General features: G+C 44.3%; 1 protein-coding gene across 1 annotated transcript in view; it reads left to right on the forward strand.

Moving 5' to 3' along the window:
* Window positions 1-13,916, forward strand: part of pclob (piccolo presynaptic cytomatrix protein b) — a gene marked incomplete at both ends in the record, with an annotated part of 168,151 nt that overhangs the window by 958 nt on the left and 153,277 nt on the right. Inside the window, 6 exons of the mRNA XM_084335184.1 lie at window positions 901-1,728; window positions 6,739-7,539; window positions 7,884-8,774; window positions 9,034-10,056; window positions 10,382-11,242; window positions 11,656-12,444. Of these exons, the coding sequence (XP_084191310.1) occupies window positions 901-1,728; window positions 6,739-7,539; window positions 7,884-8,774; window positions 9,034-10,056; window positions 10,382-11,242; window positions 11,656-12,444 (5,193 nt within the window). The remainder of the gene's footprint in view (window positions 1-900; window positions 1,729-6,738; window positions 7,540-7,883; window positions 8,775-9,033; window positions 10,057-10,381; window positions 11,243-11,655; window positions 12,445-13,916) is intronic.

Raw genomic sequence — 13,916 nt, forward strand, 5'->3', positions numbered from 1 at the left:
TGATTCAGCGTATTGACTCTTGATGACCAATTAGCAGTCTGCTTAAAGAGCATTTAGTGACAGTTCATTCTGAATGAGATATTACTGCTGTTTTAAATGGAAGAGAATAAATATTAATTTACTCCATAATAGTCCATACTATAGTATAGATCAGGCTAGTACTACGCTGTGTTTATAAAAAATCTATTCATGTGTTAAATCATTTTTACTAAAAGTTGATGTTAAAGGGGAACTATTTTACCATTTCTTTCACTATTTGGGCACTTTTACACAATTCCTTTGAGTTTATGGAACACCTCTGCAATTATATATTTTTTTTAATTCATTGTTTTGTATTTCTAATCAAGTCCTCAAAAACAGCATTTTTCTACCTGAAGATCTCGAGCCGTTTTGAGCCTGGGCTCCTAAACCACTGTGTGGCCTGCACGGCATCTGGCACATTAACATGCAGCGGTGTCTTTCTGACATCACAAATCATCACATTTTCAGATGACTCAGTTCAGTGAGGGTGAATATTGTGAGAGGAGAATTGGAAGAATGCGCCAATATGAGAATTAGAGACATAGATCATATTAATATAAGTCCACATAGCTAGGAAACAATGCTAAACACTGAAAAAGGCCATTTATAAGATAGTTCCCCTTTAATGGTAAATTAACTTGAACTACAATATAGATATTACATTAAAGATATTATTTTGATCATATAGCTCTGGTCTCCCTTGTGAAAATCTTGATCTCATTATCTGTTTCTTAATTTGAATGGTCTAAACTGTAATAGTATTGGTTATAGTGAAAATGAAACACAAACTTATTATTTCTGTTACTTTTTGTACTAATACATGGCTACAAATATAATACTCCCAAATTGTATTCTTTCTTTCTTTATCTTTTTATATAGGGAAAGGAGTGGCTCTGTCTTACTTGCCAGATGCAGAGAGTTATTGAAGCTTCTGAACCTTCAGGACCTCCCATGGGGAAACCCCTGGCCTCACCCAACAAAGTTTCTACTGCCCAAAAGCAGACTGCAACACCTGCTGCTCCCCCCAAAAAAGAGACCCCCACACCAGGCTCCCCTCAGAGGAAACAGTCCACACCGGCAACACAGATAGCCAAGGAGAGTCAGAAACCGGCCAGTCTAGCTCCTGGTCAGAAAACACAGCAGGAGAACCGGCGGACATCAGGTCCTCAGAAACCACCAGACCAGACAAGTCAAACTGGACGTAAGCAGAGTAATGTCACTCCAGCCACACAGCCGGAGTCAGGAGGCTTCTTTGGCTTTGGTGGTCCTAAAACTCAGCCTGATGCTGCAAAGCCTGCAGAGTCAGTGACCGGGAAGATGTTTGGCTTTGGTTCATCTATCTTCAGTTCTGCATCCACTTTAATCACAGAGTCTAAAACAACACCACCAGTTTCTCCCAAGATGCCTTCTGCAAAGGAGACCAAACCGCCTGCTAGTCAGAAAGCAGAGGATAAGAAACTAGAGCAACCCCAGCAGGCCAAGTCTCCATCAGTGCAGGCTAAAATGGACAGAGCTCCTTCAGAGCCTCCAAAGCCAGTAGCAGCAGCCTCCAAAGCTGCTCCCAAAGCAGGCCAGTCCACCTGTCCACTCTGTAAGGTGGATCTCAATATGGGCTCCAAGGATCCTCCCAACTACAACACCTGCACTGACTGCAAGAACACCGTCTGCAACCTGTGTGGATTTAATCCAATGCCAAACGTTACAGGGGTAAGCCATTATGTTGAGCAATTACTTCATCACAACTGAGGTTTGAAATTGCATGGTTTAATTAGTTAACACATTTCATATTTCTGTATTTTCATTGTTATGTCTATCGCTGCATTGCAACAGTGACACCTACACTATTACACAGGAAGTGCCATGTTATCTAAGCAACCTCTGCACTCATTTCTGATATCTCATTTGACACAATTAGACTATTGCAGTACATATAGACCTTCTCCCAAATCCTTAGCCTAATGGCAGGTATATTAACAGTCAATTAAAGCAATTCGATTTTGCAACCGGACACAAATTACTATTTAATTTGAGAAGCAAGTAGTGTCTGCTTTCAGAGTCAACAGGTCATGCAGTAAGCTGTTTTGGTCAATGGGATATTGAGATATCGCCTCAATTTCTCATAGATACTTATTCATTTACCATAGTATTCAGTATGATATGAGTATGTTAAGTTATTAGTGCATATTTAATTCGTATTTTCTTTTTATTATTATAAGTAATAATATAAGTATAATATTAAGTATTGGTAGCACTTACTAACATAAATACCTGACTGAGGCAGAATTGCTTTTCCGCTGACTGAGTTGATGGCCAGCTTGTTTTTCTTCACTGTATTCGGAAAATACAGTGATCTGGTGAATGCAGAAAATACAGTCATCTGGTGAATGTATACATTTAGTGGAGATTTCTAGAATTAAAAAAATGATTCAGTTCTAAATCCCCTAGACTATACACCTACTGTATATGTGTATGTTATTCTCTGTTCTGGCTTTGATGCATTTTACTTTATAATTTAGCTCAGCTCACAACCGTATCTACGCTGGTCTAGCATTGACTGAGATCTCGGCTCACAGCCGTATCTACACTGGTCTAGCATTGACTGAGAGCTTAGCTCACAAGTCACAACCGTATCTACGCTGGTCTAGCATTGACTGAGAGCAATAATGTGTGTGTGGTGATATTTATCTGCAGGACCTGCACACACCTCTTTCAGGGATCGTCACACCTCCCTCAGGGGATTGCATTTTAGGGAACACCACATTAGGCGGTGCTCTAAATGGACATTGCATCTAGGTTATCTCCCGCACAAAAGGATGTGACATTTGACTCTGTAATTCAATGCACAGTGTTAGTAGGCTACAGCTCGGAAAGGACAGTCCAAGGCTACTTGATCCCATGGGATTCTGTTGTGCTCCGCTGAGACGGGTGGCCTGAAACCAGTCGTGGGCAGAGACTGAGACTGAGACGGGAGAGCTTTGTGTCGCATTCCGCAGGGGTTTCTGTTAGTGTGGAATGATGGTCATGGACATTGTAAATCCACTAACCGATGTATTGATTTGGATTTCAAGAAGTGGATAAGAAAATATTCTGTCTTGTGTATAGAGAGTAGCTTGATATTGCCGTGAATTTGAGCTGACCTATCTCAAATCCCGCCTGTCCGAGGGAAGCAACAGTTGTGATTGGAGGATCAAGAAAAGAGGGCAGGGTTTGAAATAGGTAAATTGCGTTATGCAGAGTAGACCAATGGTTTCCCTTGTCATTTACAGAGTGTACTGGTATCATTCTGGTAGGCAGTACACAGAATAATAATAGCTCATATATTCTTTCAGCACTCTGTCTCCACGAGACCAACTAAGAAAAAAGTGAATGAATAATATCACACCATAAATAAATTACACTATTTAGACTTTGGAGAGCTGATATATAGGTTTTTACTACCAACTAGGTTGTGGATTTGATGCCATTTTAACACATGCAACAGGTAGTGTGCGGCAGATCATGTTTTAGTTTGTATATGCAACTGTGAAATACGAGGGATTCATAAGTGTTCTATAAGCCTTAATTGAAGAAAGGCAGCAAAGTGTACAGTGCTCATTAGCCGTATGGTACCAGGTGCACAAGGACCCAACTGTGTGGTCTCTTGACATGAGGTCATAGGAAGCTGCCATACCTCTCTTGACATGAGGTCATAGGAAGCTATCACACCTATGTTGATATGAGGTCATAGGAAGCTACCACACCTCTCTTGACATGAGATCATAGGAAGCTACCACACCTCTCTTGACATGAGGTCATAGGAAGTTCAAGTTCTTTAATAGTTGTCATACAGAAGTACAGAATACTTTCATACAAAATGCTTCTTACTGTTACGCTCCAGAGACTGTGCTAGACAAGATAGTATCAAATAACATAATATAGCATGTAATTTAGAAGAAGAAAAATGAGGTCACAGTGTTCGGTATAGACATATGTACAATGTTCTGAGTTACCATATAATATACAATACTATGCAGTGTACTAATGTACAGTACTATCTAGTGCAAAGCAGAAATGGGATGAGGTACAATTTTAGGTACAATTTACAGTAAGGTGTACGAGTTGTAGTGCAATCCTTCATCAATAAATATAAAGTGTGGGGAGTGGGTGCTACAGTGTGTTTGTTTAAAGTGGGTGTGTGCTATAAAGTGTGTGGAGTGGGTGCTACAGTGTGTTTGTTTAAAGTGAGTGTGTGCGTGTGGATGTGTGTGCTATGTGCGTTTGGTGGTTGTTGTTGTGTAGTGTTCATTCATTGTTCGTTTAGCAGCCTGATGGCCTGGGGATAGAAGCTTCTTCTGAGTCTTTCTGTGCTCGCCTTGAGACTCCGGTATCGCTTGCCTGACCGCAGCAGTTCAAAGAGGCAGTTGTTCGGGTGACTGGAGTCTTTAATGATTCTCTTAGCCTTGCCCTTGCAACGCTTGTTGTAAATGTTCTGGAGGGTGGGGAGCCCCCCTCCAATTGTGCGTTCGGCTGAACGTGTCACTCTTTGTAGTCTGCTTCGGTCTTGTGCAGTGCTATTCCCAAACCAGGAGGTGATGTTGCCGGTCAAGATGCTCTCTATTGTACATGAGTAGAAGTTCTTAAGGATCTTCTGACTGACTTGGAACTTCCTTAGGCGCCTGAGGAAGTAGAGGCATTGTCGTGCCTTCTTCACAACACTGTCAATGTGTGTGGTCCATGTCAAGTCCTCGGATATGTAGGCTCCGAGGTACTTAAAGCTGTTGACTCTCTCAACCGGTGCCCCGTCGATGCTGAGGGGGCTGTAGTCCTTGACCCCCGACCTCCTGAAGTCCACAATCATCTCCTTTGTTTTGCTGACGTTCAGGGAGAGGCTGTTTTCCTGGCACCATCCCGCCAGGACCTTGACCTCTTCCAGGTAGGCCCTCTCGTCATTGGCAGAGATCAGGCCCACCACCACTGTGTCGTCAGCAAATTTGATGATTGTATTGCTACTCCGCTGAGCCACACAGTCGTGTGTGTACAGGGAGTAGAGGAGGGGACTCAGAACACAGCCCTGGGGGGCCCCTATGTTGAGGGTGATGGATGAGGAGGTGCAGTTGCCTGCTCTCACCACCTGGGGTCTGCCAGTCAGGAAGTCCAAGACCCACTGGCAGAGGTCATAGCCCAAGCCCAGGTCCCTGAGCTTGGCTATGAGTATGGAGGGGACTATGGTATTGAATGCCGAGCTGTAGTCGATGAATAGCATTCTCACATAGTTCCCCTGCCTCTTGTCCAGGTGTGATGCTGCTGTGTGCAGCACATGGGCTATGGCGTCCTCCGTGGACCTGTTGGGGCGGTATGCAAATTGCAGGGGGTCCATGTTGATGGGGAGGGAGGAGCAGATGTAGCCCTTAACTAGCTTCTCAAAGCACTTCATGGCTATGGAGGTGAGAGCTACAGGGCGGTAGTCGTTGAGGCAAGCAGGCTTGGATTTTTTGGGTACAGGGATAATAGTGGACTTCTTCAGGCAGGTGGGGATGACAGCCTGTTCTAAGGACAGGTTAAATATGTCAGTGAATACTGGGGCCAGTTGGTCGGCACAGACTTTTAGGACGCGGCCGGGGATGCCGTCCGGACCTGCTGCCTTCCTGATATTCACTTTTTTAAAGGTCCGCCTCACCTCATGCTCTGTTACCCTGAACACTGCGCCTCCATCAGCAGCCGACCCCCCCCCCCCCCCCCATTGCCGTGGCTTGTGAGCTGGTGTTGTTATTACCAGCATCAAACCTCGCATAGAAGGTATTGAGGTCATTTGCTAAGGAGATGTCACTGTTCAGTTTGAGGGAGGCGCCTTTGTAGTCTGTCATCGTTTTGAGCCCCTGCCACATAGCTCTAGAGTCAGCTTGTTCAAACTGGAGTTCAATTTTATCCCTGTAGCGCCGTTTGGCCTCTGACACTGTCCTCCTTACGTTGTAGCTACCACACCTCTCTTGACGTGAGGTCATAGGAAGCTACCACACCTCTCTTGACATGAGGTCATAGGAAGCTACCATACCTCTCTTGACATGAGGTCATAGGAAGCTATCACACCTCTGTTGATATGAGGTCATAGGAAGCTACCACACCTCTCTTGACATGAGATCATAGGAAGCTACCACACCTGTCTTTACATGAGGTCATAGGAAGCTACCACACCTCTCTTGACATGAGATCATAGGAAGCAACCATACCTCTCTTGACATGAGGTCATAGGAGGCTACCATACCTCTCTTGACATGAGGTCATAGGAGGCTACCATACCTCTCTTGACATGATGTCATAGGAGGCTACCGCACCTCTCCTGCCCACAATCTGATCATTGATGCACCTGACACTACACATTGAATTCTCTTTTTTAAATGTTTTATTATAGAACCACAATTAAGATTCTATCACAACTTTCCCACTGTTTCCCGTTGATGTGGGGACACTGATCTTGTAACATTTAGAGTGTTAAACAGTTTCAGTTCGCTAAATGTGAATTATAATATGAGGAAACACATTATCTAGGAAATACAATTAAGCATGCACTGATCGCAGTGTATTCTTTTTTAGACTTGCAGAATATTGGTTATATGTTGTCCTTATACAGTATTTACAGTATTGAAATCAAATAACACTATTTGAACTTACCATAGAGTATTGTCATTGTTGAACAACTCTATTTATTGATATTGTTTATGTTTCATTTTGTTCTTGAAGGCAAAGGAGTGGCTGTGTCTGGACTGCCAGGTGAAGCGGGCTGCTGGAGGAATGGAACCCTCACAGCCCTCACCTAACAAAGTGTCCAATGCATCCACCAAAAAAGACACACCAACTCGTGCTATGCCTCAAAAGGAGACTGCAGTGCCAGGCTCCCCTCAGAGGAAACAGTCCACACCGGCAACACAGCCAGCCAAGGTAGAGGCTGTAAAAGCACCAGAGAGTCAGAAACAGGCCAGTCCAGCTCCTGGTCAGAAAACACCACAGGAGAACCGGCAGACATCAGGTCCTCAGAAACCACCAGACCAGACAAGTCAAACTGGACGTAAGCAGAGTAATGTCACTCCAGCCACACAGCCGGAGTCAGGAGGCTTCTTTGGCTTTGGTGGTCCTAAAACTCAGCCTGATGCTGCAAAGCCTGTAGAGTCAGTGACAGGGAAGATGTTTGGCTTTGGTTCATCTATCTTCAGCTCTAAAACAACACCACCAGTGTCTCCCAAGATGCCTTCAAAGGAGGCCAAACCACCTGCTACACAGAAAGCAGAGAAGGCACCAGAGCAACTGCAGCAGGCCAAGGCTCCTCCGTCAGCACAGGCCAAAGTGGACCAAGCTCCATCAGAGCCTCCAAAGGCAACAGCAGTTTCCAAGGCTGCTCCCAAAGCAGGCCAGTCCACCTGTCCACTCTGCAAGGTCGAACTCAACATGGGCTCCAAGGATCCACCCAACTACAACACCTGCACCGAATGCAAGAACAAAGTGTGCAACCAATGCGGATTCAACCCTATGCCAAATGACAGAGGGGTAAGATAACAAGAGTACAGTTCATAAGTATCTTTACATTTCTCACTTCCTTTGATTGCAAATGTTGTTTTATTCTTAAAATGGAATATATAAATATCCAAATATGTAACAATTTTAACTAAAACACAAATGTATGTTGATAAATACATTGTTTTTTGTTTATTATTTTGATAATACATTGTAAGGAAATTGGATATAGTACTAAGAACAAATTACTACGAAAATACCTTGTCTACCCTCACATGAATTATTTTATTTAGTTACTCCTTGTCAAAAAGTGTCTATTTAATGTTGTGAAATTATAAGTGAGAATGGCACTAATAATAATGATGATGTCATTTCAGGTGCAGGAGTGGTTATGTCTTAACTGCCAGATGCAGAGAGCCCTAGGTGCATCAGAACCCACAGGTCCTCCCGTGATGAAAGCCCAGGCCTCACCCAACAAAGTCTCTACACCTGGTACCGGCCAAAAGATAGAAACCTCCAAACCCACTGAACCTCAAAAGAAGGCCACTCCAACACCTGTTGAACTACAAAAGAAGGAGACTTCTGCACCAGGCTCCCCTCAGAGGAAACAGTCCACCCCGGCAACACAGCCAGCCAAGGTAGATGCTGCAAAAGCACCAGAGAGTCAGAAACAGGCCAGTCCAGCTCCTGGTCAGAAAACACCCCAGGAGAACCGGCGGACATCAGGTCCTCAGAAACCACCAGACCAGACAAGTCAAACTGGACGTAAGCAGAGTAATGTCACTCCAGCCACACAGCCGGAGTCAGGAGGCTTCTTTGGCTTTGGTGGTCCTAAAACTCAGCCTGATGCTGCAAAGCCTGTAGAGTCAGTGACAGGGAAGATGTTTGGCTTTGGTTCATCTATCTTCAGCTCTGCATCCACTTTAATCACAGAGTCTAAAACAACACCACCAGTTTCTCCCAAGATGCCTTCTGCAAAGGAGACCAAACCGCCTGCTACTCAGAAAGCAGAGGATAAGAAACTAGAGCAATCCCAGCAGGCCAAGTCTCCATCAGTGCAGGCTAAAGTGGTCAAACCTCCATCAGAACCTCCAAAAGCAGCAGGAGCCTCCAAAGCTGCTCCCACAGCAGGCCAGTCCACCTGTCCACTCTGTAAGGTGGAACTGAACATGGGCTCCAAGGATCCTCCCAACTACAACACCTGCACTGACTGCAAGAACACTGTCTGCAACCTGTGTGGATTTAACCCTATGCCAAATGAGTCAGAGGTAGGAAAATGAAGAGTTCATCCTCATTGTTCTTAAATAATCGTTTACTTTCCATGAATTTATCTAATTTAGTAAACGTGCTGTTTAAAAAAATATATATATTATTATTTTAATACGATTTTAAACGCCTACTGAAATTGTAGAAAATCAATAGCAAATTACCATTGCTCTGTTATACAGGATGAATACTACCTATTTAAAAAAACAATAAATTGATTTCAGAAAGTATTCTCATCTTGTTAAATCATTCTCTTTTCAGAAGAAGGAGTGGTTATGTCTCAACTGTCAGATGCAGAGAGTGTTGGGAGCAGCTGAACCCACAGGACCCCCTATGATAAAACCCCAGGCGTCACCCAACAAAGTGTCTACTCCTGGTGCTGGCAAAAAGGACACCATGAAACCTGTTGAACCTCCAAAGAAGGAATCTATAACACTGGCTGAACCCCCCAAACAGGAGACTTCAGCACTACCTTCCCCTCAGAGGAAGCAATCTACACAGTCAGCCAAGGCTGAGGCTGTTAAAATACCAGAGAGTCCGAAACAGGTCAGTCCAGCTGCTGGTCAGAAAAAACCACATGAGAACAGGACGGCCTCAAGTCCTCATAAACCACCAGACCAGAAAGGCCAAGCTGGAGCAACAACTGCAGCCACACAACAGGAGTCAGGAGGCTTCTTTGGCTTTGGTGGTCATAAAACTCAGACAGATGCTGCAAAAACACCAGAGTCAGCTAGTGGGAAGATGTTTGGCTTTGGTTCATCTATTTTCAGCTCTGCCTCAACATTGATAACGTCAGCTGTTCAGGATGAGTCCAGTACTACACCGGCAGGTTCTCGCAAGATGTCCACCATAGCACAGATCTCTCCAAAAACTACACCACCAGGTTCTCGCAAGATGTCAGAGCCAGCCCAAGCCTCTTCTAAGATATCTACAGCCAATATCCCTCCAAAAGCTACCCCACTGGCTTCTCCCAAGATTCCTCCAGCAAAGGAGACCAAACCACCTGCTGATAAGAAAGTAGAAGAAAAGAAACAAGAGCAACTCAAGTCATCTGAAGCGTCTCCATCAGTACAGGCTAAAATGGACAGAGCTCCTTCAGAGCCTCCAAAGCCAGTAGCAGCAGCCTCCAAAGCTGCTCCCAAAGCAGGCCAGTCCACCTGTCCACTCTGCAAGGTGGAACTCAACGTGGCTTCCAAGGATCCTCCCAACTATAACACCTGCAGTGAATGCAAGAACACTGTCTGCAACCAATGTGGATTTAACCCAATGCCAAATGAAACAGAGGTAAGACAGTTAATCGTTAAATACTGTATGCACGTTGACAAGGGGGCAATGGAACTACTATGGGATTTCATCATACTTGAAGGAAGCACATTTGAAGTGAAATTTCAGATAGGATTTGAGCTAAATGTTTTCTCCCTCATAAAATGTCTTGTTTTATTGTGCAATAATTCACCTTAATTAGCACTGTCGATAATAATAATAATAATTATACTATAATAATAATATGATGATGATGATGATGATGATGATGATGATGATGATGATAATAAAGAAATTGGATGAATACCACCACATAACCATTAGTGTTATTTACCTGTTGTTTCAGGTGCAGGAGTGGTTATGTCTTAACTGCCAGATGCAGAGAGCCCTAGGTGCATCAGAATCCACAGGTCCTCCTGTGATGAAAGCCCAGGCCTCACCCAACAAAGTCTCTACACCTGGTACCGGCCAAAAGATAGAAACCTCCAAACCCACTGAACCTCAAAAGAAGGCCACTCCAACACCTGTTGAACTACAAAATAAGGAGACTTCTGCACCAGGCTCCCCTCAGAGGAAACAGTCCACCCCGGCAACACAGCCAGCCAAGGTAGATGCTGCAAAAGCACCAGAGAGTCAGAAACAGGCCAGTCCAGCTCCTGGTCAGAAAACACCACAGGAGAACCGGCGGACATCAGGTCCTCAGAAACCACCAGACCAGACAAGTCAAACTGGACGTAAGCAGAGTAATGGTACTCCAGCCACACAGTCGGAGTCAGGAGGCTTCTTTGGCTTTGGTGGTCCTAAAACTCCCGATAAAAAGCCTGATGCTGCAAAGCCTGCAGAGTCAGTGACAGGGAAGATGTTTGGCTTTGGTTCATCTATCTTCAGCTCTGCATCAAGTTTGATAACACCACCAGCTTCTCCCAAGATGAGTCAGAAAGCAGAGGAGAAGAAGCCAGAGCAACCCCAGCAGGCCAAGGTTCTTCCATCAGTACAGGCCAAAGCGGACAAAGTTCCACCAGAGCCTTCAAAGACAACAGCAGCAACTTCCAAGGCTGCTCCCACAGCAGGCCAGTCCACCTGTCCACTATGCAAGGTGGAACTCAACATGGGCTCCAAGGATCCTCCCAACTACAACACCTGCACTGAATGCAAGAACACTGTCTGCAACCAATGTGGATTCAACCCTATGCCAAATGCAACAGAGGTAAGACTATATGGAGCAAACATGTTTGCTGATTATAATTCACTTTTTGTGTTATGTTTCAATATGAACCTTTCTGACAGATTGTAGCGGTTGACCCATATCGAGTGTCTAATATGTCTTCTCTTTTCGCCTCTATATGAATTAGATTAAGTATGTCTTCTGCGTCTCTCTGTGATTATTTGTGTTTTTCATAATATGCATGTCTCCGGCATCTCACTCTGTGATTTCTACACAAAATGTATTGCAATTGTCACACACTCACTGTTACTACCGTTTTATATCTAGTCATTTGAAATAAGAGCAAACAAACATGAAAAAACAATAACCATGAAAACAGTTTGGATGAACTTTGACAGGTTGCATAATCTTGTATATCATGGATTGTTTGGACTTTTCTTTTTTTTCCATTTCAGGTGAATGAGTGGCTATGTCTTACCTGCCAGATGCAGAAGGCTCTTGGGGCTTCTGAACCTCCAGGGCCTCCTATGATGAAACCGCATGCATCACCTAACAAAATCCACACGCCTGCTGACGCCAAACAAAAAGACATCCCCAAACCAGCTGGACCTGAAAAGGAGGGCCTGAAATCAGCTGAACCTCAAAAGAACACATCAGTACCAGGCTCTCCTCAGAAGAAACCGTCTGCTCCAGCAGCACAGCCAGCCCAGCCTGAGGTTGCTGCAAAGCCTGCAGAGTCAGTGACAGGGAAAATGTTTGGCTTTGGTTCCTCCATCTTCAGTTCTGCATCCACTTTGATAACATCAGCTGTTCAGGAGGAGTCCCATACTGTACCAGCAGGTTCTCGCAAGATGTCTGCACCAGCCCAGGCGTCTCGCAGGATGTCCACAACAGTAGACGTCTCTACAAAAAGTGCACCAGTTTCTCCAAAGCTACATCATCCAAGCGAAACCAAACCACCGGCTACCCAGAAACCAGACCAGGAGAAGAAACCAGAGCCACCCAAGATTACAGAGGCCTCTGCATCAGTACAGGGTAAAGTGGACAAAGCTCTACCGGAGCCTCCAAAAGCAGTAGCAGCAGCCTCCAAAGCTGCTCCCAAAGCAGGCCAGTCCACCTGTCCGCTCTGCAAGGTGGAACTCACCATGGGCTCTAATGATCCTCCCAACTACAACACCTGCACTGAATGCAAGAACACTGTATGCAACCAGTGTGGATTTTATTCTACACCAAATGTGTCAGAGGTAAGTGATACACACTTGCATCATACTATATGAAATTGAAACTGAATGCTGAAATACTCCTTACATTTTCTGTTTCCAGGTAGATTTTCTTAAATTTTCACTATGTGCCCAGAGATTATGTAAAAATAATGTTTTAACGCATAAGATCATGTTTTCCTGCTTATGTCTGCATTCAACAAAACCCACTTCAGCTCTTTGTGGACATTGCCATTCATGTTATTTCACCTTTCAATGTTTTCCTCTTAAAATAAAATGTGATAATAACTATGTGAATAGGACATTTTACAGAAATTAGACTTGGGGCCTCTCAATAAAATGTCAGTGGCCTCACAATATAGAATTTAACATTATAATATCACCACCCTGTGATTATTTTGAGTAAATTTTGTTTGGAAGCAACAAATCAACCTGTAAATTTCAATATGTTTTCTCAAAAATGTATGACTATACTCAAAATGTCGACAATATATTGTGGTGAGAGAACGCATGGAAATTAATATGCCATGTTTTGCTCGCCAGTCTATGTTGCACTTTAATATCTACACCTTTGCTACTGTACAGGCACACTTATTAGAAATTCTATGTTTTTCTTTCAGGTGAAGGAGTGGTTGTGTCTCACATGTCAGATGCAAAGAGCTGTAGGGGCATCTCAACCTCCAGGAACTCCCATGATGAAACTCCAGGCCTCACCTAACAAAGTTACTGTCCCCATTGCCGCACAAAAAGAGATAGTTGCCAGTCAAGAGCAAGCTATTTCCACACCAGAAACTGTGCGAATACCAGATGAAGCTGAACAGGACACTCAAGCATCAGGCTCTCCACAAAAGAAAAAAGAACCCACCCCTCCATCTGAAACTAAAATAGATACTACTCCAGCAACACCTCTTGTCATGCCAACTCCAATTCCTGCTTCACCCCTGCCCAAGGAAGCTACAAGTCCTGCTGCTCCGCTCACTAAGGAGGTTCCAACTTCAGTTGCAACCCTCAATAAAGAGATTTCTGCTCAGGCTTCACCTGTTGTCACGACTACTTCATCTCCTGCCCAAAATGAAAGGGTTCCCACTCCACCAAGCTCACATGGGAAACAAGAAATATCAGAAAAGGAAGCTTCAAAAGAAGATAGGAAAGCTGAAATCCTCCAGAAGTCAGTAGACCAACCAGTCACAGCTGCTACTGTTGATGATGTTCAGTCTGCAAAACAGCCTGCAATGCAAAAGACTAGCCAACAGGAGCCCACTACAATCCCCCCACAAGGACAGCCCAAACAAGCTGTAACACAAGAAGCCACACCTATTCCAAACCAGGAGCTTGGCAAACCTTCACAACAGCCTCCAAAAAGTGGGACCTCTCCTTCCAAATCCTCTCCTCCAGCACCTCAGCCAACAGATCAGGGATCAGGAGGGTTCTTTGGCTTTGGCAGCCCTAAATCTCAACGTGCTTCTGCAAAAACTACTGAGTCGGTGACTGGGAAG

Source organism: Notolepis coatsorum (genome assembly GCF_963971535.1).
Source record: "Notolepis coatsorum genome assembly, chromosome: 18".
In the NCBI taxonomy this organism is placed as follows: Eukaryota; Metazoa; Chordata; class Actinopteri; order Aulopiformes; family Paralepididae; genus Notolepis; species Notolepis coatsorum.